Source organism: Artemia franciscana, chromosome 17, assembly GCF_032884065.1.
Source record: "Artemia franciscana chromosome 17, ASM3288406v1, whole genome shotgun sequence".
Lineage (NCBI taxonomy): Eukaryota > Metazoa > Arthropoda > Branchiopoda > Anostraca > Artemiidae > Artemia > Artemia franciscana.
In genome coordinates this window covers 20,286,905-20,310,047 of record NC_088879.1, presented here as the reverse complement: position 1 = coordinate 20,310,047, position 23,143 = coordinate 20,286,905, and the positions used below count along the sequence as shown (strand labels likewise).

Sequence of the window (23,143 nt, the reverse complement as noted above, 5' to 3'; positions counted from 1 at the left end):
TCCGATTCGGCTCAAAATTTTTGTGCAGTCTTGCTTTACCTAGCGTTGTAATATTGCGATATATTTGAATCTCAAATAAGCACCGAATTATCCTGCAATTCAGTCTGTTGTTCAGTAATCATTTTAATCCAAAATCAAGTCTGAATAAAATAGAACTAGGTTAGCTTGGGGATTGCAGATTAAGCTGGATAGTTAACTTTAAGCTGGTAGTTCCACTTGGGATAGAATTTTGCTTTCTTTATCCTCCCCTGCATTTCAAAAAACCTGAAAGACAAGTATGCTCTAGTTTCGGGTCACACGGTTGCCAAAGGATAGATTAGGCTGATGACTTTTCTATTCGACACTGGTAGCAGTTTTCAAAGTACTTTTTGTATACCCTGTTATCCACAATACCCCTGCTGGTTAGGATTAACTTAGTGGAGAAAAAAGTGAATCAAGAGGTTTTATGAATAAAGAGTAATTTTAGCCAACGGAACTTCTCTGGTAGATGAAAAATGACAAAAAGAAAGACATGGGTTGATAGAAGGGCAAATAGACAGTCAAATTCATCCTGCAAGCTTCATTTAAATAAATTAATATTATAATCATCAAACATACCACACATGTTTCCAACTAAAACTGTCGGAGAGACATCTCATCGAAAAGATGATACACATATTTAAAAAGTGAGGCTGATTTTTGAATTAAAAGATATCAACTAGATGGCGAGCAAGGTCAATGAAAATGGTGTACACTGAGCAGTACTTGACATGTCGATTTTTTTCTTTAATCTAAATGCCTTACTGACCATACAAATTACCAATTGACCGTACAAATTCTTTCAAATTAGATAAGGGAAGAGCGCTTGATTATTTTCGTCGTTACATGGCATGAAGGACAATTTAAATTATGACCTGTCACCAATTTAGCTAAATTTTGATTCAAAAAGAGTAATACAAAATGGGCATTTATTATTATGGATCAGAAGGAACTGCATGATTTCCATTTAACTTGTACTGCTTCTAAAGATGAAACGTTTATATATTAACATTTTTATATATTAATGATTCTATATATTATACGTTAAGCCTAGGTAAGATTTGGTATTAATTTAAATTTTATTCGGCTGTTCCTTCAATATTCATTTGATGAATAATCATACTATTCAACGTGGGTTGCTTTTTTTGGTGGGGGAGGGGTGTCCCACTTTTCATGCTGTTATCAGGTTGAAAGTCATTTGAATTGTTGGTATTGTATGTGTTCTTATTAGAAAATTTTCGCTTTATTCCTTATTTTTCTTTGCGTTTTGTCCTTTCGTCTTTCATCATTTTTATTTAACTTGTAATGTTTCTTTCCTTTTTAGTGTTCTCTGTGAAGCCAGCCTCTCCGATGTTCCATGTGAATCTGAGAATAGTTTTGTTTAATTTCCTTTTTATGAACAAAGCATTCGATCCGAAGTATTAAAAATTTGGCTTATTATGATCAACCTTACCCTAATATCGCATTATCTTTATTGGAATAGGGAAATTAGAAGAGTTTCACGGTAATTTTCGTATTTTTTTGGGGGGAAATCAAGTCTTACTACCAGTTTGTCCTAGCTGTTCGACAACTATAGAAGGGTGTACCGCCCCATAGTATCACACATGCAGATAAAAAAAAATAAATCAAGGACTTACAGTTGTTGCGTCTTCTTCAGTCAAGTGTTCTTCTGTCAATTGAATTAGCGTAAAATGCGTTTATAAATCAATGTCAAATTGTTGCCAAGTATATCATTCTAGCACTATATATGATAGATAATATAATTGATATTACAAGCTTTCTTTTCTAATTTCAAAAAAAAAGTTATGCCTTAAACCTTCACTTTTGCCAATCATAGAAATTAGGCTGGAAATTTAACATGAATCAACTCACTAAATTGGAAATCGTACTTTACGGTAGTAAAAAGCCAGCAGGTGGGGTTGTCCAGTCACTGTACGTTAACAACAAAGGAGCAGTCCAGTTGGATTCTCGCAGAATTTTTTTTTCTTATATCTTCTAAAAGCCGTTTCTATGAACTCGATATCTGTAGAGCCAACGTAAAAAAAAAAGAAATATAAAATAAATCTTTTTAAACTGACAAGCTTTAAAATAGGTGGTATCTTTGTTGTTTATGCTAGAAAAAAAAAAATTCTGAAATAATGTAGTGTGAAAATATGCCAAGCAATATATATGTTGTCTAATCGAGAATTCCTCGATCTGAAAGCCCACCTGTAAATCGTATTGTCCACCTTGTTTATCAGTAATAACATTGTTGTCGGTTTCTAAGTTCTTACATCTCCAGAGGTAAAGAAAACGTGTTTTAGCTAACATGAAACTACCACGTTTATAACACTGACATATTTTGACTCTTTCTAAACTCATTTCCTCTCAAATACGAAAAAAGGAATATGTGAATATTTTTGCGAAAGTCGTCCCACCAAATCTGTGTTATTAGTATAAGGTTAGGCTAGTTTGATTTGTGAATAATTATCTAGATATATACAAAAAAATTGGCTCAGTAGGCTACTAGCTCCTGCATTATGAAATTAAGAAAACAGGCATTTTTAAAAAGCAGTCATTAACAGGGAATTTTTTTTTTACCGAAGTATGTTTTCTCTTTGTAATGTGCTGACGTCCAAGTATGCTCAATGACCTGAGTATATCCAATTGGTAGAATTTTGGATGCAAAATATTGTAAGTTTTGACTCATGGCGAAAACGAGCTAAGTTCAAATTGTAGAATTCTTACGACTTGTCAAACATAATTCTGACTCAGTGTTAAATGATCTAAGTTCTGACTCATTGCAGAAACGAGCTAAGCCCAAATTATAGAATTCTTATGACGGGTCAAAGGGAATTCTGACTCAATGTCAAATGATCTAAGCTCTGAACTATTGCAAAAACTAATTAAGTATTGAACTGATAATGCAAGAATGAAGTGAGTCCACATTTAGGTGCTTTTTATTATTTTGCTGATAGTCAGTAGCGGAATATTTTTATATAAATGTAACTTTTCTCTTTTTAATATTCTTGCTTCCTTTTTTGCCTCAATTCGGAAATATATTAAAAGAGCAGAAAAGAAACGTACTTAATATATTTACTTAATTTATTTTAAAGGGACGGAACATAATATCAATAGCAATTAGATAAAATTATAACAACTCCTTGAAAATAAACGAAAATTCACTTAAAGAGAAAAAATAAAACTATACAACGCAAAATATTTACATGAAACTGAGGTACTTCTGAACAAATATTAACATATAAAAGCATTGTTATACTACAAAAAATCACAGATGATGCTTAAACTTTTTATATCACATTGCTATCTACGGCTTGAGGAAGTTACGCCATTTTCCAAAGTTCTCACGAATGGTACGTTGTGTTGTAATCGAAACAATTCATCGGGGGTTAGCTGAGTATTCTTTTTCTTTGGTCTGAAAAGTCGTTTCATTAACCATTCTTTGGCATCTGCATTTTCCTCCTCGTTTATCCATTTCAAGTCGCTTAAATCAGCATCTGGAAATTAAAGTGTGATTAATAGGGATTTTAGTACAAGAACTGATTTGTTATTTCATAGACAGTTAAATTCACGGGTTTTCTTCTTTTTGATTCTTAGCTCATTAAAAAGACATCAGATAAATGGATGACGTCATATTAATTATTCAGATTAATTTACTAATTAATGCCGTAATAGACATTAAAGTCTAACCATATGAAGGTAAAAATGTGCTGGTCAGCAACTTAAAAAAGGATACTCATTTTATAGTAGGTGGACTACATTGCACGTCGCTTAATAGCGCAATATGGCAATAGTCTTAAACTTAACCACCGCCCTGTCTGTAGTATCAACCAGCGTTTAAAAGATATGACTTTAAAAGAAAACATAAACTGCTGCATCTATATATTCACAGGCATTTGGTACGATCATTAGAAACAACAAATAAAACAATAGGGAATTCTAAGACAGTGAAACTTCTTCAAACCTCAAATGAATATTTCGGCCCTATATCCAAGGACCTTTCTCAGCAAAACATATACAAATATTATAAGACTTACAATGAAATGCAACCTGTTTTAATTTTAGTTTTGGCCCTGAAATGATGTTCAGAGGGTAATCCCCTCTCCCACAAAGTAGCTTTTAAGAGCTTTATGAAAATAAAGAATACTTACCTTTAATATATTGAATTATATTTAAATGTAAAATAATGAAACTTACACCTCCGGAGAAAAGTAATATTGGGACCCATAGGGCATTTAGTTTGGGTCGAATCGAGCCTAGTAGAGAAAAAATAAACGAAATTTCATGGTCTAAATCTGTCGATGTGATGAACTTCCAAGATTTGATTCGTGGCGAGGCACTTCCTGGCTGAAGGGTCACGGAATTGGAGATTAGCACCGCTGGTTTGGACCGTAAGGGTTTAGTGCCGTCGTACTTACTTACGTAATCACTACAATTTAACTTAAAGAGTCTCTGGGAGTGAAAATGAAAAGATATTTGATGCTAATCGGTGAATTAAGTGCTGTTTGTATTGGATTTCTTTCAGTATATTTTTTATTTCTTTCAATGCAAATGCCAAAAAAGGGTATTTTTCAATATAATAATGCTATTTTCATGTTGTCGCAGAGCTTGTTTCCTGTTATTCCTTTTATTATTAATGCATACCCACATATTTAAGTTTCCAATTTAATTGTATCCAGTTTCACATGCAATTTTATACTGCTATATCTAAGCTTTTATGTTAAAATAAAGCAAAACTGCATTTGAAAATAGAATATTTATTGTACAAGTATTTATTCAGAGTGACAATAATTGTACAAGAAAAACTAGTTTTATACCGAGCTAATTATTTGAAGAAAACAAAATAAATATGGGACAATAAGACAGGAAAAACCGAAAATATCTGATTCAACAAACGTTGTGGCAGACTAGAGTAAATATTAAAAAACTTAAATCCTCAAACCTACCTCCGTTACTCTCTTGCGTCGATCTTCGAGGGCGGTAATCAGACCGATCCGGTTTACATCGATGCTCCTCTTTCCATAAAGAGCATGTTTCACATTCAACTGTGCAACACCATTGAAATTTGCATCTACACTTTTCAGTGACAAAAACTCGGTGTGTGTCGTATCCTCTGCCACAGCATAAGCTCTCACAACTATCTGGACCGTCAGAATCTTTTTGACAAACTCTTCCACCAGTACCCAATGATCCTTGAAGAAGAAAATAAGTATCAAAACAGGATCAACTGTTGTATTTCAGGTTTAACAAGAAGTTACTAAAAATTCCTCAAAACTGACTTTTACGTTCTAGTTAATGTTATTGTATTAGATGGAACGACAGAGAACTAGCTTTGAATTTATTTTTGTAGTAACGTTTTCCAAAGATAATTAGTGGGCATCTTTATTTAAGCAAATCTCCGTCATTATCATCATCCTATTACTATCAGATTGAAACACATTGAAAACATTATTAGAGTGAAAAAACAAATTTATACAAATGAAACTTTTGAAGATTATGCCCTTATAAGCCTAATAAACCCTTTGTTAAATTACACCTGTTTCCAGTGGATGGTAATTTGAAGTAACTTCTGTATTACATATGAAGTTACTACGGTTTACAACCGGGAATGTGTGTTTTTGTTTCAAGAGCATGTTTTGCGTTTTTGTACCTGGAATGTGTGCTGAAATAAAAATGATGGGTTTTTATTGTTTTGAATACCTTTTATAATAATTTTCTGGTTCAATTCCGAAACTGTGAATTTTGCAACGCTGTGATTCTTATGTAATTTTTGGAAAATGTTGTCAATTTGCTACGAATACTATTGCAGAATGGCGCAGCCAAAACCTGAGGACATCTTATCAGTAGGTTTTCGGGATTGAAAAGTGATTCTACCGCTGGAATGTATATCGCAGGAACAATGACTAGGCTAAGCGGACGTATTAAGCCATTCCTTTTATGGCCAGTTGACGGCTGAATAGGCATGCTCATCTAATTGATGAGTTCGAAGGGCCAAAAAAAGAATTTTGTTGCTGTGAGGATTGGCCTGGATTTACCAATAGGTCTGGGACTAGTGGCGCACAATGCCAGGGGGCGCAATAAATTGTTACTGAACTGTTTTTTCTTAACAAAAACTTGACTGATGTGATTTATCATCAAAGTAACAGGTGCACCCCAGTGCCATACAGCCTATTCACGTAAGTGACTTTGGAAACAACATAGTATTCTCTCAAGAATGACAACAGAGAGTTTGGTATCACCTCTCTTTTATTACTTTCGGTTCATCAGTTCTGTTCCGTTCGGTGCTTCCTCTGCCCCCGGGGCCTCTATTTTCAGGGACTTTCCCCAAAATAGAGCGGCAACAACGCTTGGGTCTAGGGGTGTCAAAGCTTGAAACCCGGCCCTGTGTGGAAACATGGCTTGGGCACGGCAAGTGCATGCCTTCTGATAAAGCAAAAATAACGAAGTTGTTAAGCTTTTGGGCGAACGTTTTCTCTTTTCTCACCTTGTTTGTGGATATAATATTTAAATATAAAAGCAGCCGAAATATGCCTGATGAGTTGCAAATGATGAAATATTTATATAATATCAAAACATTAATAAACAGACGCAAATTATTATTCTATATTTTAATATGTATTTGCTCTTTGATAATCCCCGCACGTGTAAATACATACCACGATGCTTTATATGTAATACCATAGAGCTCATGGAACAGCCACTGGTGATTCCGGACAAATGTTATGTGGGGGGGGGGAATTTCTGAGAATCCCCAAACAACTGAATGTTGGAAAACAGACCTTAGTTTTTATGGTTTTCCGCTACATAAAGACCCTAATGTACTAGAGACCCTACAGTGAATCTTTAAAAACATTCAATGTCCGAACAGCGGATTTATTACTGCCCCTTTTTTTTAAATATCTAGGTCCTCCATACTGTAGGCCATATGCTCAGAGGTGGGACTGGTTTTCAGGATTGCCTCTTGTCAACTTTTTTTGAGAAAAGAAAATCAGCCAAACGGGGGAAATGAACCACGCTCGTTTGTTTACTTGAAAACTCGTCATGCAAATCACAATTATATAATTATCACGGTAACCACGTGTTATCATTAATAATGGTAATGGATGCTGCTGATTTCGTTTGCCTAGTGTATTAGGAAGATGACAAAAACACGTATCATTCATGTTTGTTTTGAATATAATAGTTTTAGTAGAAAGCGGTATGATTGGTCATCACAAATTTATTTTTTAATTTAGCACATTTACTATGAATATGGACTTAGTTAATAAGTGTGAGCTACCCAAGGCCATATCAATTTTAGCGCCATCTAATGGAAGAGTTTTCTTCCCTACATAGCATGTGTGGCATAGCTACTGGAGACTATATACTCAAAGAATTGTAAAAAACTTTAACTTATTGTAAGAATATGAGTGGCGTAAAGGATGGCTTGGTTGGACGTGTGAAGCAGATGTATAATGAGCAACATATTCCACAACCAATGTCCCTGCACCGTATCATTCACCAAGCTTTGTTTGCTATATATATGGATATTTGGAGTGTACTGAATCCTTTGGTGAAGATAGTGAATTTAATAAGGTGACATGGGCTCAACCATAAACAGTTCAAGGAAATGTTGAAGGATATAGACAAAGAGTCGCAAGAATAACCATATTACACAGCAGTAAGATGGCTAAGCTATGAGGATATTTTGAGTAGAGGATTTGAATTAAGAAAGGAAATACATGACTTCCTAGAAAGTAAAGGTAAGTCACAGCCATTAGTGTCAGATTAAGAGTGGGTATGAAAATTGATTTTTCTGCAGACATTATTGCTCATTTGAATGTTTTGAACTTAAAACTGCAAGTACAGAAAAATCCAGTTTCTGATCCATACATGACAGCTTGACGCAGTTCCAGTAGTTCATGATGTTGTTGACTGAAGCAACAGCTGAGTTCCCCACATCATTTACATGCAAAACCAAAGAGGCGCTTTCAGGAGTGGTTTTCTGACTTGGATTCAAAGGCAGAAGAAGTAAAGCTGTTTCAAATGCATTTGAAACAGACATGGCCAGTCGCTCGGATGAAATGCAGCTGGAGGTCATTGAGTGGCAAGTAAATGACCTCTTTTGGGATAAGTTCAAAGAATACTTTTGAGTTTTTATTAGTTCTTGCTCAAGGAAGAATTCCCTAATGTCAAAGCTTTTGTATCACGGTACCTTTCAATCTTTGGAACAACATACTTGTGCGAATCTTTGGTTGATGTTGATATTAAGGAACATTAAATCTACAGCCAGAAATACGTATTATTTTGGAATCCATGATGCAATCTCACAATTCTCATCAACACAGGTGCGATTGTACAGTGTATCAATGTATTTAAAATAGTATTAATATTAGAAAATAGTGATATGTAAGAAAAAAATTAAAACAATATCTATTTTTTTATTCATTCTCATTTGACCTCTAGTGGGTAATCGGACCCAAACTGCTGGTTGGCAGTTAATGTGGCCTTCCGGCATAAATGTCCGGAGATCCCTGGTTTAGCAAATGGTGAATCTTTCGCCAGGTACCGGCCCCAGACAGTATATATGGTGTCCAGTAAAAGGAAATGCATAAAAAGTGATTCTGCGAAACTCAGAGATGTTGAAGCCAGTGCTTAGAGCAGGGTTTCTCAACCGGTATCCGCTGGACCCCTACGGTTCCGAAAAAAATCCTTAAGGCTCAGTGTCAGTGACCACGAGTGAGATGCATCTTTGAATACTATTTCTCTGGTGTTATGTTTTAAGTGACGTTATTAAAAAAAACATGTAAATTTATTATTTACATCTTGGGACCCTAAATTTGGGAAAGAGTGCTTAGTCAATTCCAGTACCTATTGGAGATAATGGCATTTGCGCGCTAAATTTATTTTGTATTAAAAATACTGTATGGTCGACTGCAAATAGAATCAATAGGTTGGCAACTTTTGGTGTTACTTCGTGTCTCTCGTTGAAATAAAATGTATATCATTCACCCAGAATCTAGGTGGTGTGTTCGCTCTTAATTGATGTAAAATTTTTGGTCAGGATGGAACCCCCATGAAGGTATTTTGATTTGGTGCAATTTGAACTGCATGAATGTAATCTAATAGCCTTTCCCATTTTTTCAGACTCTAACCACATTCTTGAAACCTCTTTTTCTGTAAAAAAAAAAGAAAGCAAACATTGACTGGTTGAAAGTTATGCTGCTTGCATACCGATTTATATCGATCAAGCTAAGCATGCGTGATAAATGGGCTTCGCGAATTCCATCATCCGCTTTTCCCTTATTTAATTGATTATACCATTTGTTTCTTGTTAAACCACATACATGGATTACACATACATGGTTATATATATATATATATATATATATATATATATATATATATATATATATATATATATATATATATATATATATATATATATATATATATATATATATATATATTCCAATAAAAAATTTGAGATAGTTATGCGAAATTTCTAATGCGGAATTGCAGTAAAAGACATACCATAGCTTTGGTTTGGACCGCAATAATCTGGGGATGCTTCGAAGTAAACAAGTTCAGACCTAGATAATGGTCTTGATTTGTCTATTGACACTAGACTAGAGCTGGACGCTGAGCCACTGACGCTTACTTCACGGGCTGTGTCATATTTTATCTGAAACATGAAAAATATTATATACAATGAATTATTTTCAAAAGAATACTAAAAGAAGTTACCGCCGTAGGTTTAAATTATGATAGTAATTTAAAAGCTACGCCTTATGGAAATAGCCTAGGGTATATTGAAAGGAAAATAACTTTTCTATTTCATTTTTATTTTATTCCTCTTGACGAAACTGACGAAAGAGCAGCCAATCGTTCTTCTAACGTCATATTTTTCCCCATAGTCCCACTTGGCATCGAATCAAAAGTTGGAGATATCCATAAAAAAGAGCATGGTAAAAAAAATCGAAGGCACGTACCTCCAGGCAAACATGATTCTTGCATATACAAGTTCAAGGCCACCAAACTTATGCAAATATCCCATATAAAAAGATGCTAAAATTAAACATTATTAAATATCAATTGCGCCAATTAATATTAATTGCATCCATCCAAGTCATACGACCAATACTTCTACCACGACTTTATGTAGGAGATGATTGACATTTCTATCCATGATTGAACCGCGACTATTGTGACAAGGACTATTTCTGTCATTAAAATTTAATAATTTTATTGACAGAAATATTAATAAAATTTAATAAAATAAAGAAGTCACACATCTTTAACTACAAAAGAAGAGCTTAAAAAAAGTCAAGAACTTCTTCATTTAATGATACTGAAAAAAGTGTGCACTCGAATACCCTTAAATAATTAATTATCCAGTATCAAGAAAAATGGTTAAAAAATGAACACAGTGTCCTGAGAATAAATAAGGACAAGCCTGGTCGCGCTTACTATAAGTTTATATATGAAATAAAGCAAAGGAATAAAAAAGCATACTGAATTTGCTAAAATCTTGTGCAAATGAAATTGTAAAAAAAAAACAAATAAAAGAAGTAACTGAAAATATTTTATGAGTCCGGGCCCTTCATTGAAATACTATCAATCTATGTCCTTGGTCCTTGGGTTTCATATCTCGAAGCCGTAGACATTAAAAGTATCTTCAAATAAATCGTTAAAATCTACAGGTTTTTTTTACCTTCAGAATAGATCCAACTTTTCGGAAATCTGGCAGTGCGTTCCAACAAGTTCGTGTTGTACATGAGCCGCTGACACCATGACATTTACACATTAATTTAGTTGTTTCTTGAACAGCCTGAAATAGTATTCGTGATTAAACATTCGCAATCAGGAAGCTGCAGCTTCAGTTCTCCACAACTATTCGTCATAACTTTGCATCATCTACTTTCCAAGTTCAAGGTTAGGCTCAAGGTTCAATCGGGTTTAATTTAAAAAAGGAAATAACTAAACTTAAAGTACACTGCTCTGTGACAAAACTCACGTTGAGACCCATAAACATAAAAGATTCCTCACTAACACGCAGTACGGCTCCCACTTTACTCTTCGACGCAACCACACGCCTCCTCATTATATAATTCTTTTAATCTTAATAATAGGTCCCTTCCCAGACGTACAACCACCTCACCTGAATATACTAAAAAATATAAGCTTCATCTAAGTTAATTTATCTTTCTTTTTTATCTGTCACTTATTGACCTTTAACTAAATATTTATTTAAATTATTTTTGAAAGATACGAGGGAGCTCCTACATCTCAGCTCTTTTGGAAGCATGTTCCACACTTTAGCACATGCTACATCCGGGGAAAAGCTGAACGTACTGTTGGAGTTCGTCTCACTTGAAGGTCAAAGGCAGAGCGCGTGTTTCGATTATGTGTTCAGATATCAACCGAAACAGATTGTGGAAGGGAGATGGAAGTAAACCGGAGATGTTCAGTTATGAAATACACTTTTTTACCGTCAAAAAATTACTTTACAATCTAACTGATTTCTTGAATAATCGTAGTTGATTTTTATAAAAGGAATGTGTTGTGGTTTTGAAGAGGCATTCTATCTGCTTGATAAATGAAAATGTAGTGGAAGCTTTAAAGTTCAGTAAAGAGGAAAAGAAGAAAATCACTACCGTAACAGAACACAAAATGAATTATAGAATCTTACTAGCAATTGCAAGTTAAACCCCCTTGCAAATTAACAGGCGTGTACATTTTGGCGTTTATATGTCGAAAATTTTGAGCAGAAATTCAGATGTTGTTATGTGTGTGTGTATTTTACAAGGATAAACACCAAAGTTAAGTATTTGTGGCATGAATTTTGGCATTGAGTTTGGAAAATATACTCAAAAAAGTAGATTACAACCCAAACACGTAAAATAAGACATCCAAAAATTCTGGATCAAAGGAACCGTTAAAACCAATATCAGCAATGAATCTACTTCTTAAATTTTTCCTGTTATATGCTTTGTTATTTAGTGTTATTATTTGTATTTTATTTATGTATTTGTTATTATTTATATTGTTATTATTTAGTATTTTCTTTCTTATTTTGTTATTATTTGCATCTAAATACTTGAGTCTTAGCTTCTTCCCTGCTTTGAAAATATGAAAGTATTACATAAATGCAAGATAAACAAATTATTTTGACTCAATGTTGTTTCTAAATATTTTACAATATATGGTATTTCACTGTCTGTTTTAAAGATGTTAGGACCCCCTTCTCCGAAGCCATCCTAATTACTTAGAATGCGTGTAATATGCTAGTATTCTACTCTTAGCTCATTATACTGTCGCTCACGGAGATCAAAGACATTCGAGATAGGTAGGAGATATTATTATAATTAGGTGACTCGGTGAAATTGGAAAACTCCTGGAGCTAACTTTAAGAATCCCTTTTAAATTGAGCGTTTTGTTTGTTATTTTTTAAAAATAGAAGAAGAAAAGGCATTTCTTTGGTATAGACTGTAATGACTATTTTTTCTGACAAGAAATTCGTAGATTAACGGAAGTGAAAACACAATTATTTTTGTGAAATCTATAGTTTTGAGGGGATGTGGGGGTCTATTCATCAGTTTCTTTGGTTACAGTCTGATGTTTTTTTTTTTTGCTCGACATGTTTCTATAAATGTAAGTTATAAGTGTTAGCCATTGAGCGTTCCCTCCATCCTTCCCATTGATCCGCCACTGAGCTAGATCACCATGATAGTAAAATGTAAAAATATAAGATTTGTATAAAGGGTCCTCACAGGAAATTGTAAGAGAATCTGACCTCCTCCTCCCCCTTGAAAAAAACGCTGAAACTTCAAAATAAAGCAATGATTACGACACTTTTCTGGTACAAGCACCTTGTATTTAATATCTATATTTATTATATAAAAACTGAATTTGGCCTGTCGTGATTGGCAAGACCTTAAATGTAATTTACACACAATGACGATAGTATATATTAATCTTAATATTTACAACATTTTGATTGTAGCATATTTCTGCCTCATGTGACTTCTATTGCAAAAATTGGGGCCATAAAGTTCTTATCAGTCGACATTCATTTGAAGATTTATAAAGATAAAAGGAAGCGATGATATGAGCAGGGTTGCCTTATATAGCACGTAAATACTATTTTAACATTATTTTTTTTCATTACTTTTAGTACTGTAGCGCGGGCTCAGTGTTACCACCTGTAGCGCGAAGATGCTATTTAGTACTATTACAGTCAATTTTTTGGTTGTAGTACTGAAAATCGCTGTGTAGCACGCACATTCGCGCATCTGTAGCACTTTAGGAACTAACCGTGGTGGCAACCCTGGATATGAGTAATGAAATAAAAAATACTTACTCTTCTTCCAGCTCTATTATTATGTAAGTTCATAAGGGCTCGGGCATCTCGGAGTCGCTTTTCCTTTGCATCGATGAAGCGTCGAGAAAAAACCATGCCAAACTTGATATTGTCGGAGCAGCCTCCCCATGCAAATTCACCCTTCTTGTCAGAAGAGATGCCCTAAAAGAATCGTATTCTATTATACTAGACAGCAAACTTTTTCTGCTGCATGATATGTGAGCCACTCAGAAGCCAAATGACTCAGATCATAAAATACACTTATTGTTCATGCGTTTAGATCATAGGCATAGCCACTTTTAGGCTTACGTTTGATAAAATTGGCTTGAAAATGCAAAACGTATTAATTTTTCAACAGGCAAACTCTTTCTTTTCGGTTTTTAGTAAGAATTCTAATGTGTCAAAAATATCAATATGAAGCTTACTCAATCACGTGCTTCTGCGCCAAAATAAGAAGAATGTATAAAGTAGGAAGTATATTTAATAAATTTTACATCTAATAGACGCAATTAAAAATTACATTAGCTTCTTTGTCAGTTACTGCTTAATTTTGTGGATTTAAGAAACAATGCCTTTCTGTATGGAAGCGCTGCTGAGAAAATAAAAATAAAATATTGCATACCTTTTACAAAAAAAAACAAAACAATAATTAGTGTCATTTACTCCTAATCGGCAAAGCTCAGACATTGAGGAGAAAATAGCATACTGGCTGAACATCGGCATGCAATCACATACATTTTAAAATGAAGGATTTATAAGGAAATGACAGAAATAACACGAAAAAATATTTTACTGCCAAAATAAGGTTATCCATGGGGGGGGGAGGTTCAGTGAACAAATCACTGATAGAAAGAAGGGAAACATGCAACCGGGATCATCAATACCACTACAATAATCAATAAATATGTGAAGACATATATTAACTATATATCATCATAAGTGGCAATGGTTACAAATCGATGTATAGTTAACCACACGCGTGAACGAGGCTTTAGTTAGAACCTGTCTAGTTATATTTTTCATTACAGATTAACTTATTGAAAATCAATGTACAATTTTTGAAGAATAAGAATGAAATTAGATATAATTTTCATGACTAATGTAGCTTTCTAAATGAAAAATCGTATGTTGTCTAGACTTTAACTTACTTACCAAACGATTGGATTGAGCCTTATGTATTTTTTTCTCTAAATTTTATTCACCTAAGTTTGAATAATATTTATGAAAAGACTGAAGTTAATAGGCTAGTATCAAGCATGTAAACATAAATTTATATCTTTGGGAAGGTGAGATTCTGAGAGGGGATGAACATTCTAGAATGAAAACAAGGGTAAGGATAAAGATCCTCCAGAGCCATTGCTGGCGCATAGGGCGTGAAATCGACGTTTCAGTTGCTGGGTGTTTTTACAGGATCAAGTAGCAAGCTTGTCGCCCAACCTTGCTGAGGTGGGGATCGAACCCTGGGCCCCGTATTGCCAAGCAGAGCACCAATCCACTGTGCTACAACAGGTTAGAATGAAAACAAATTTTAAACGTAATTCGAAACATGCAAATCATATAGGAAAAAAGACAAATTTATGAAATGATTTCTAACGTTCCAGTTGACGGGTGAGAGAATGAGTCTGAAGTCATTTCTAGTGCTTTAGGTTGTTGAGAAAGACTAGTTTCTATTAAAATATGACGAAAATTGAATTTATTTTGTTAATGATATCCCAACCATCTTTGTGAATCTAAATAATATACAAAGTATGAGTATACAAGGGGCGTACCCGAAAATTTTGTATTAAAATAAATTTCAAGGAAAATACAGTTTTAAGGAAAATAGATTTTCACAAACCTTTTTTCGAGGATCGCAGGCGCAGTTCGAGAGTTCACCCTTTGAGCATGCTCTTGTTATGGCGTGAACCACTCCAGCAGAACTTATGGCATAGACAAAAGCAGCTTCTCTGCTACCAACTGTAAAAAAATTTATTTAATTAAACTACGCTGTTTGTTTATTTCACCCTCTCCCTATTTCCCGAAAATTTGCAGATCAAATTTTAACAAAATTGTCATTTATCAACAAAAGTTTTTATTTACTTAAATCTGACTTTTCTTATTTTATATTAGAAAAAAGTAAAATTTCAGATTCATTTTGCTTACGCTTGCTGTCAACTTCGCGTTCTACTTTATTTTAATAAAATAAAACTTGAAAAAAAGCTGAATGATTATAAATAATAAATTATTTTATAGATTACTAGCTGTTGGGGTGGCGCTTCGCGCCACCCCAACACCTAGTTGGTGGGGGCGCTTCGCGCCCCCCCCCCAAGCCCCCCCGCGCGCGTAAGTATATATATATTTACGTAAGTATATATTTACGTAAGTAAGTATATATATATATATATATATATATATATATATATATATATATATATATATATATCTATATATATATATGTTTTTAACTACGTAAAACTTGCGAATATACAACATTCTTTGCTGTCCCATTGTCTGTGCATATAAATAGATTGTCAGGTTTACCGACTCTTGAACATGCAACATATAATGGTCCATGGGAAAACAATCCGTATTCAGATCTATACCTCATGATTCTAATGATTGCCCTTGAGCTTTGTTGATGGTGATTGCTAATCGACCATTCCCTGAGTCGCCATCGTCATTTATATATCCCCCTGTGCAGCCCGGCGTCCCCTTTGTAGTTATGTCCCTGTGTCCCGGTCGTCATTTATATTCCCTGTGTCCCGTTCGTCATTTGTGTCCCGGTGTTCCAGTCTGTGATTTCTCTTTGAGTGTCCCGGGCGTCATTTATATTCCTTGTGTCCCGGTCGTCATTTATATCCCCCTGTGCCCCCCGGCGTCCCCATTGTAGTTGTGTCCCTGTGTCCCGGTCGTCATTTATATTCCCTGTGTCCCGGTCGTCATTTGTATCCCGGTGTCCCGGTCTGTATATACATTCGTTTTTTAGTTTTGTTTTTCTCCTTTATTTTTTTCCTTTTTTCTTTTTTTTCTTTTTTAGTTTATTTAGATTTTTAGATTTTTTTTTTATATTTATTAATATTTTTTTAGTTTTCTTTTTCTTTATTTTTCAGTTTTTTTTCCTTTTTTTAGTTTTTTCTTTTTTAGTTTTTAGTTTTTTTTGTTTTTTACCTTTTTTTAGTTTTTTTAGTTTTTTAGCTTTTTTAGTTTTTTTTATTAGTTTTTAGTTTTTTTTAGTTTTTGCCTTTTTTTAGTTTTTTCAGTTTTTTTTAGTTTTTAGTTTTTTACCTTTTTTTTAGTTTTTTAGCTTTTTTAGTTTTTTTTCTTTTTAGTTTTTTTGTAGTTTTTACCTTTTTTAGTTTTTTTTCTTCTTTTGTATTAGTGTGAAATAATTCAGACGTCATATGCGGACAAACACGACGTCACTCGACAGACAGACAGACAGACAAAACCCACAAACAACTTATTTTTATATATATTTATTCATATTTTTTTAGTTTTCTTTTTCTCTTTTATTTTTCAGTTTTTTCCTTTTTTTTAGTTTTTTTCTTTTTTAGTTTTTAGTTTTTTTTAGTTTTTTACCTTTTTTAGTTTTTTTAGTTTTTTAGCTTTTTTAGTTTTTTTATTAGTTTTTATTTTTTTTGTAGTTTTTGCCTTTTTTTATTTTTTTCAGTTTTTTTTTAGTTATTAGATTTTTACCTTTTTTAGTTTTTTTTAGTTTTTATTTTTTTTAGTTTTTTTTTCTTTTTAGTTTTTTTTTGTAGTTTTTACCTTTTTTAGTTTTTTTCTTCTTTTGTATTAGTGTGAAATAATTCAGACGTCATATGCGGACAAACATGACGTCACCTGATCCACAGATCCACACACAGACAACTTATTTTTATATATATAGATGTATAGATATCATATATTATGTTAAATAAGTGTATACAGACTATGAAATTTTGCACCCCTAAAATTTCTGCCCGGGGGAAAGTGCTTCCTCTCTCCCCCTAAACCATCCGTGTCAAATCTGCTAAAGACAGCAAAATATATAAAGAATATGAGTACTACAGGTGGTGAGGAGGATTCTCCAGTTGTTAGGGAGTGTTTTGGAATCCCCGTTTTCATGTGTAGGGCTTGGGGGTGTCCAAACTTCAGTGCACTCTTACACCCTATCTCTCATCTCTAGATTTAAAAAAAAATCTGTAATGAATGCTAGTCCTTGCTTTAGATTTGTTGCTCCATTGCTTATTTATTAAGCTTCTATTTAATTTTTACTTTTAATGATTATATTATTAGGCTACAGATGCTCTTCAATAAGACATAAAAATCGAATACTTTTTACTGTGCTTCGCTACATGATATAGGCGTGGTAGATTTCGGTATTTGAAATATAGGGCTTCGCTTCAATGTAGATGTTTGTTTGGAAAATTAGTTGAACTAGCAACTTCATGGTTTTGGGATATACATTCAATTCTTCATTAAACATTTTAAAGCTACAGGATACATTAGTTTATGTTTTGCAATTAAAAATATGAAGTTTCTAACCGCTGTCTAAACTATGAAACATTTATTGTAAAAGTAACATAATAAAAGTCATAAATCGAGGGAGGGGCACTCTGAACAGCCGCATCTTGGCAGAGGTGCAAAAATATTTTATATTAATGCAAAATAGTGATGAATAAAACAGAAACGAAAAAAAGTGTAAGAATCATTAGGAACAAAAAGCATGTACAAAAACGAGGATATACTAAGGAAACAAAAAAGAACAGATACAAATTCAATAATACATATAAAAACATATTTTATTTCATTAATAAACATGAATTATGTCCTTCATTTGTATAGATGTAAATAAGTTTATTTAATAACATCTATATCACTTTAAGTTTAGCTCATAACCTTATAAATATATATGATGAAAATATTTTTAAACTTCATTTCATTTCATATCGCTGCGGTCCGTAATTTAAAAGTGATTGAACTCCATATATCAAGTGGTTATCACCATGCATGTAAACTCTTCACGGCATTTGTCAAAATTGCCAAATGTTTCCGACATTCGAGTATAACAGGTAGTATACGGTTTGGTCAATCGATGCATCGACTGTTTTAACTGGATTTGGGGGCCAGTTTAAAAAAGTCTATTTTTGAACAATGTCTATATTCGTTTTTTGTTTGAATATTTTTTTCTAAATAAACTCTCGAATTGAATAATAATCTTTTTTCTAATCTGTGGCAACCTTCGTAATAAAACTAAGGAGATTAGACCTTTAAAAAGAGATTACTTTTTATCGTCGACGTAGAACCGTTTTGTGCTTTAAAGATGTAATTTAAAACAAACTTAGCTAAATAATTACTTTCGGGATTCATCTTAGACTTTATTGGAAATATAATTGCTAGTATATGGAGGAGCTATTTTATGCTACCCAATTAGTTTTCTTAATTATTTTGTCCAAATAAAGAATTACTAAATTTATCTAGTCAGGCTGGCTTGTACGAAGGAGGAGGAGGACCTTGAAAGAGACCTCCTAAAATTGTTGATAGTTCTCAAAAGATCCGCTGTTTTTTTAAGTGCTTTTAACCCTCCCCACAATAAAAATTCCTACATATGCGTCTGTAGTGGAGGTTATCACACTCCTGGTCGTAAAAATATACAACATTCGTCCTTCTAAATCTGAGCTTACACCGGCTCTTGTACAGTGTAATACTTCATAATTATATTTATAACGAATCTATTCGATGTGTTGCCATGAAAACAACTACTACTAATTCTACCAACAACTCACTGGAACACCAAGCCGCATGAGACCAATACAGCTATGGACGCTCCTCCTCCATCCCACTCTACATAAGGAAACTAATTTGCATCCTCGTAAGAAGTTCTAATTTCTATTAAATCCATCTTTACGACCTCTTTCCATCCCATTGTTGGTTGGCCTGGCCTGATGCACTTGGTTGGCCATCTTGTTGGTTGGCCTGATGCACTTAGGTGAAAATAAATGATGTATTTTTAAACGATACCAAAAAAGCACCAAATCGATTGCTTGTAATTTTAGTATTGTGCCTAAAAATCGAAAATACCCTCTGACCTGAACCTACCCATGATTTGTGTTGGGGGTAGTTTTTCGGGGTATAATTTTAAAAGTATATAAAAGATTTGTTTATAGGCATTTTTTACGTTTTTACAAGTCAGGCAAAAATTTCAGGGGGGGGGAGGCAAACTCTTCACCTAGATGCGGCCTTGTCCTCTAACATAAGAAAGGCAGGTTTTATTATAGGTAGTGATTTCCGTTATTAAAGCAGACGACGGATTGGTTGTAAAATAAAGATTTCAGCTATTCAAAGGTGTCAGTCCTTAAGGAAGACGGTTCTTTGTCGGCTTTTTAGCAAGGCTTAACCCACTCCTTGATTTATTTGATTTCACCTCTTTCAAGAGTTTGCAAGTGCTTATGAAGAAGTTTATTACACAAGGGATACCTTCGTTTGTTTATTACATGCTTCCGCAGAGATCAGCGGATATAAGCTTACAAATTCACAAACGTCGGCTGATTTTATCTGGTGCTCTGCTGGTACTTTGGTTTCTTATGAATTATGTTTAGTGAAATTGTCGCATTTAAGTCACGTAAACGTCACCGCCATCAAAAACCAGAATGTGTTATTAAAAAAATAGGTTAAATTATGTACATCCTTTGAGATGTCAATTTGGCCAAGTCGATTTGTATTTTGACATTTTCTTGGTCTAAAGAAACTGAGAACAATCCGAGTATACGGAAATGATCTGGAATGTTCGAGAATTTCGAAGGGGTTCCCCCCTCCCCCTCGTTAAAATATATGGTTTTGAAACTCTAGACTTTTAGTTCTCACATCGTTGTAACTCAAGCTCAATACAAGCCTTCATTTGCTGCATAAAGTACTTGCCTCAAGTTATAGCTGCACTGGGGTTGTTTTCTCATAATGCATAAGATTTTGGATACATATATTGCCAGAAATCACTACCGGGGACGTGAGTATTAGCTTTTTTCCGGGTCCTTTATTTATGCATTTTTTTGGGGGAGGGGGGAGAAAATTTATTTTTTGGGGGATTTCTATGGGGGTCTGACCCTAAATTCCTTCCTGTGTATGAACCTGATTTAAGGGAATGCAGGTAAATTTCAAGAAGGCAAAAGGGGAGTCCAAACAGAGGGCATAATCCTCTCCCTTTCACGCGTATTTGCCTGACAGGGGTAATGTCAGGAAACGATTATTAATATTTTTCCCTAGTGTAGTGATTTATATCTGTAATAGTCTACATTTTTGTTTTTTATTTAAATATAAGTCAAAAAATTCAAAAGCCAAACATATCAGAAAGAAAGGTAGCTGACATCAATTAGCTATTTACTTACTTTTTTGTAATGACTTGCCGAAGACTGATGTATCCTTTTCAGGGGATGAGCAATTCCACCTCTCTGTTTTGAATTGGTTCTGGCATTCTCGTACTCCAACTAGTGCACCATATGCAACACTAACCATTATATCTGGATGTTTTTGACAGAAAATCTTCTGTCTTTTTTCAAGACCCAAAAAATGATTGCAGTATGGTCTTGTGCTCATCGCTGAACTTAGTTGTAACTTGCTGAGGAACCTAAAAATAAATTTTCAAATTAGTATAAATAAGGCTGCTTCTCTTACTAAACCATCTCCAGTGCTGACCCTCTTGTGTAAGCAACTTTTGTTTTGGTTGTGTAAGCAATCAATTGATTTGAAATTACTGCACATTGGCTGAGTTCCACATTGGGTTACATTACATTTCCATGCAACACACGGGTTCTGAAAATGAGTCTTTACTTAAAATATTCGATCGATGGGCTGCCAAAACTCGCATTTTTTCTTACGTGAAAGTTGGGGGGGGGGGCAAAATGGAGTTCATGCCCACCCCAAGATTTGGCCCAAATGGCGCCTCTGCTCACGAAAGCTCGGCAACTCCTGAAGGCTCATCCCAAACTGAATTAGGATTGCCCCACCTCAAATGTGATTTGTACTCGGGCCAACTTTAATGACCGCTGAAATACTAAAAAAAGGAGACTAACAGAATCAGTGAAAATAGTCATCGATACAATTAGGTTCAATTTAAGGCCTATTTATCGTTCGATTTAATTACTGCAACATTTAGCTAGCGGTAATTTGAGCAAATTAGAAAATTCTATGAAAATTATGATTGGCTCATATTACCTAAATTTCGGTATTGGTAAAATCTTATTGTGAGTGGGCCTTTAGTGTTCAGAGTACATTAAGACTGTAAAGGCTAGAAATTGTATTTGTAGCCCGAGCAACCCTATTTCATCTAGGGTAACTTAGGGCTAGCTTTAGTTTGGGGTAACTACAAGAAGTATGGTATTTGAATTGTTCCCAAGAATCAGTTAAAGAAATATTTTTGCAGAGGTGTTTTAAAAACAAAGGCAGCGATGTTGTGGGTTGATTTCATTAGGAAGATTTCTTCCCTCTCTGTAAATACCACTACCAGATTAGATACATCCTCTTCTGTCAGCTATGCTAGGGATGACACAGTATATTAATTCCTAGAACTTCAATTGTTACGTATGTGTTGAACAAACACCTTAGTGTCTAAGATACTTGAGCATGAGTGTCAATGGACTGAATTACGGAAAATATGGCATTAAATACAAATACCGTAGTTCTAAGTTTTCCAAATATTGGGTTGACCCTGGGCTCCAAGAAGTTAAAACGAAAGCTTTCCAAGTAAAGTTCAGGCTACAATGAAACCCACAAGAGGGTGAAGGTGGACAGGGTATTCCTTCATTTTCTTGGGAGACTAAAACATGTCAAAAGTGCAAAATTTTTAAATACTTAGGGCAAACCTGGTTTTCCTTGGGCGAAAGAGGATTTTGTTTGTTTAAAATGAAAGGGTGTATTACCAAATTTAATCCTATTTTAATGGAATAATCACTCTTTATTAAAAAAAGGAAATCTTACCACCAATTTCCCAAGACCCCATCCGTTGCTACAAGATAAATCAATAATAACAGTAGAACATAATTTCTTACACCTTTACACTCCATTTCTTTATATTAACTGATCAATTTTTTTCTCTAAAAGTTAGAGATCCCACAGGTGAAAGAACTGTCTGATTGGCTGTGCCTCTAAGGTTAGGATGAACTTGATTGGACCGTCAACAGAAATGCGGCTTTATGGCGGCTGCTTTGAAGACAGGTAATTACTGTTTGACCTATTTTACCATCTTAGGTGACAAATCTCATCTGATTCAAAATTATAATAAGAAAGCTGCCGACTCTATGCGTAACTTTTAATGAATAGTTATTAATTCTGGAATAAATCTAGTTGACTTTCTTAGTACGGCCAGATGGTGTTAGTTACCCCCCTCGTCTAATTAAGAATTTTATTCAAAGGACAAATCAAAAATAGGTTGAAACCCTACTTTAGGGGGCTTTTCGCTATTATGGAAAGTAGTTGAGTCAGGTGAAAGAAACTCTCAGGAACAAATTTATAGCATTAATGATCTACTAGGAAGTTATTTTGAAGGACATATATCCACTCCACCCCCTCCAGAGGGCAGTGACCTTTGATGACCTTTAACAATCTTTGTTTTATAGATGCGACGAACTGCAAAGCAGATATTCTGCTTAAATTAGGCACAAAAAACAAATTTCAGCTTCATAACTCCGTTCAATCCTGATTTATAAAGTTTTAAAGAGCTGTAAGATTATGTCTTAAATTTAGGCAAAACCCTTAATATGGGTTAAACTTCTACTGAAAACTCAAAATTAAGGTATAAAAATTATCAATTTATAAAAATTGATCTGTAAG

The 23,143-nt window shown here is 34.1% G+C and overlaps 2 protein-coding genes across 2 annotated transcripts in view; one reads left to right on the top strand and one right to left on the bottom strand.

Annotated features, from left to right (window-relative positions):
* Positions 1-1,465, top strand: part of LOC136037975 (protein ST7 homolog) — a 76,642-nt gene extending 75,177 nt beyond the window's left edge. The window contains exon 13 of the mRNA XM_065720866.1: positions 1,343-1,465. The gene's annotated coding sequence lies outside the window, so the exon portion shown is untranslated. The remainder of the gene's footprint in view (positions 1-1,342) is intronic.
* A 1,625-nt stretch (positions 1,466-3,090) lies between these two features.
* Positions 3,091-22,377, bottom strand: LOC136037508 (protein Wnt-2b-A-like). The gene is made up of 8 exons (XM_065720230.1): positions 22,292-22,377; positions 20,704-20,942; positions 15,198-15,316; positions 13,361-13,522; positions 10,712-10,828; positions 9,532-9,682; positions 4,965-5,210; positions 3,091-3,515 (listed from the first exon to the last, which is right to left on the bottom strand). The coding sequence occupies exons 1-8, from the start codon at positions 22,375-22,377 to the stop codon at positions 3,322-3,324; spliced, it is 1,314 nt and encodes a 437-aa protein (XP_065576302.1). The 3' UTR covers positions 3,091-3,321.
* Between the last annotated feature and the right edge of the window lie 766 nt (positions 22,378-23,143).

Bases quoted from the DNA above. Each gene is read 5' to 3' on its own strand.
- LOC136037508 (XM_065720230.1), bottom strand. From the start codon at position 22,377: ATGGAGTGTAAAGGTGTAAGAAATTATGTTCTACTGTTATTATTGATT. The intron at 13,523-15,197 runs GTTTGTGAAAAT...CGATTCTTTTAG, and splicing joins CCTGCGATCCTCGAAAAAAG to GGCATCTCTTCTGACAAGAA. The intron at 9,683-10,711 runs GTAAAAAAAACC...TTCATGTTTCAG, and splicing joins AAGTTGGATCTATTCTGAAG to ATAAAATATGACACAGCCCG.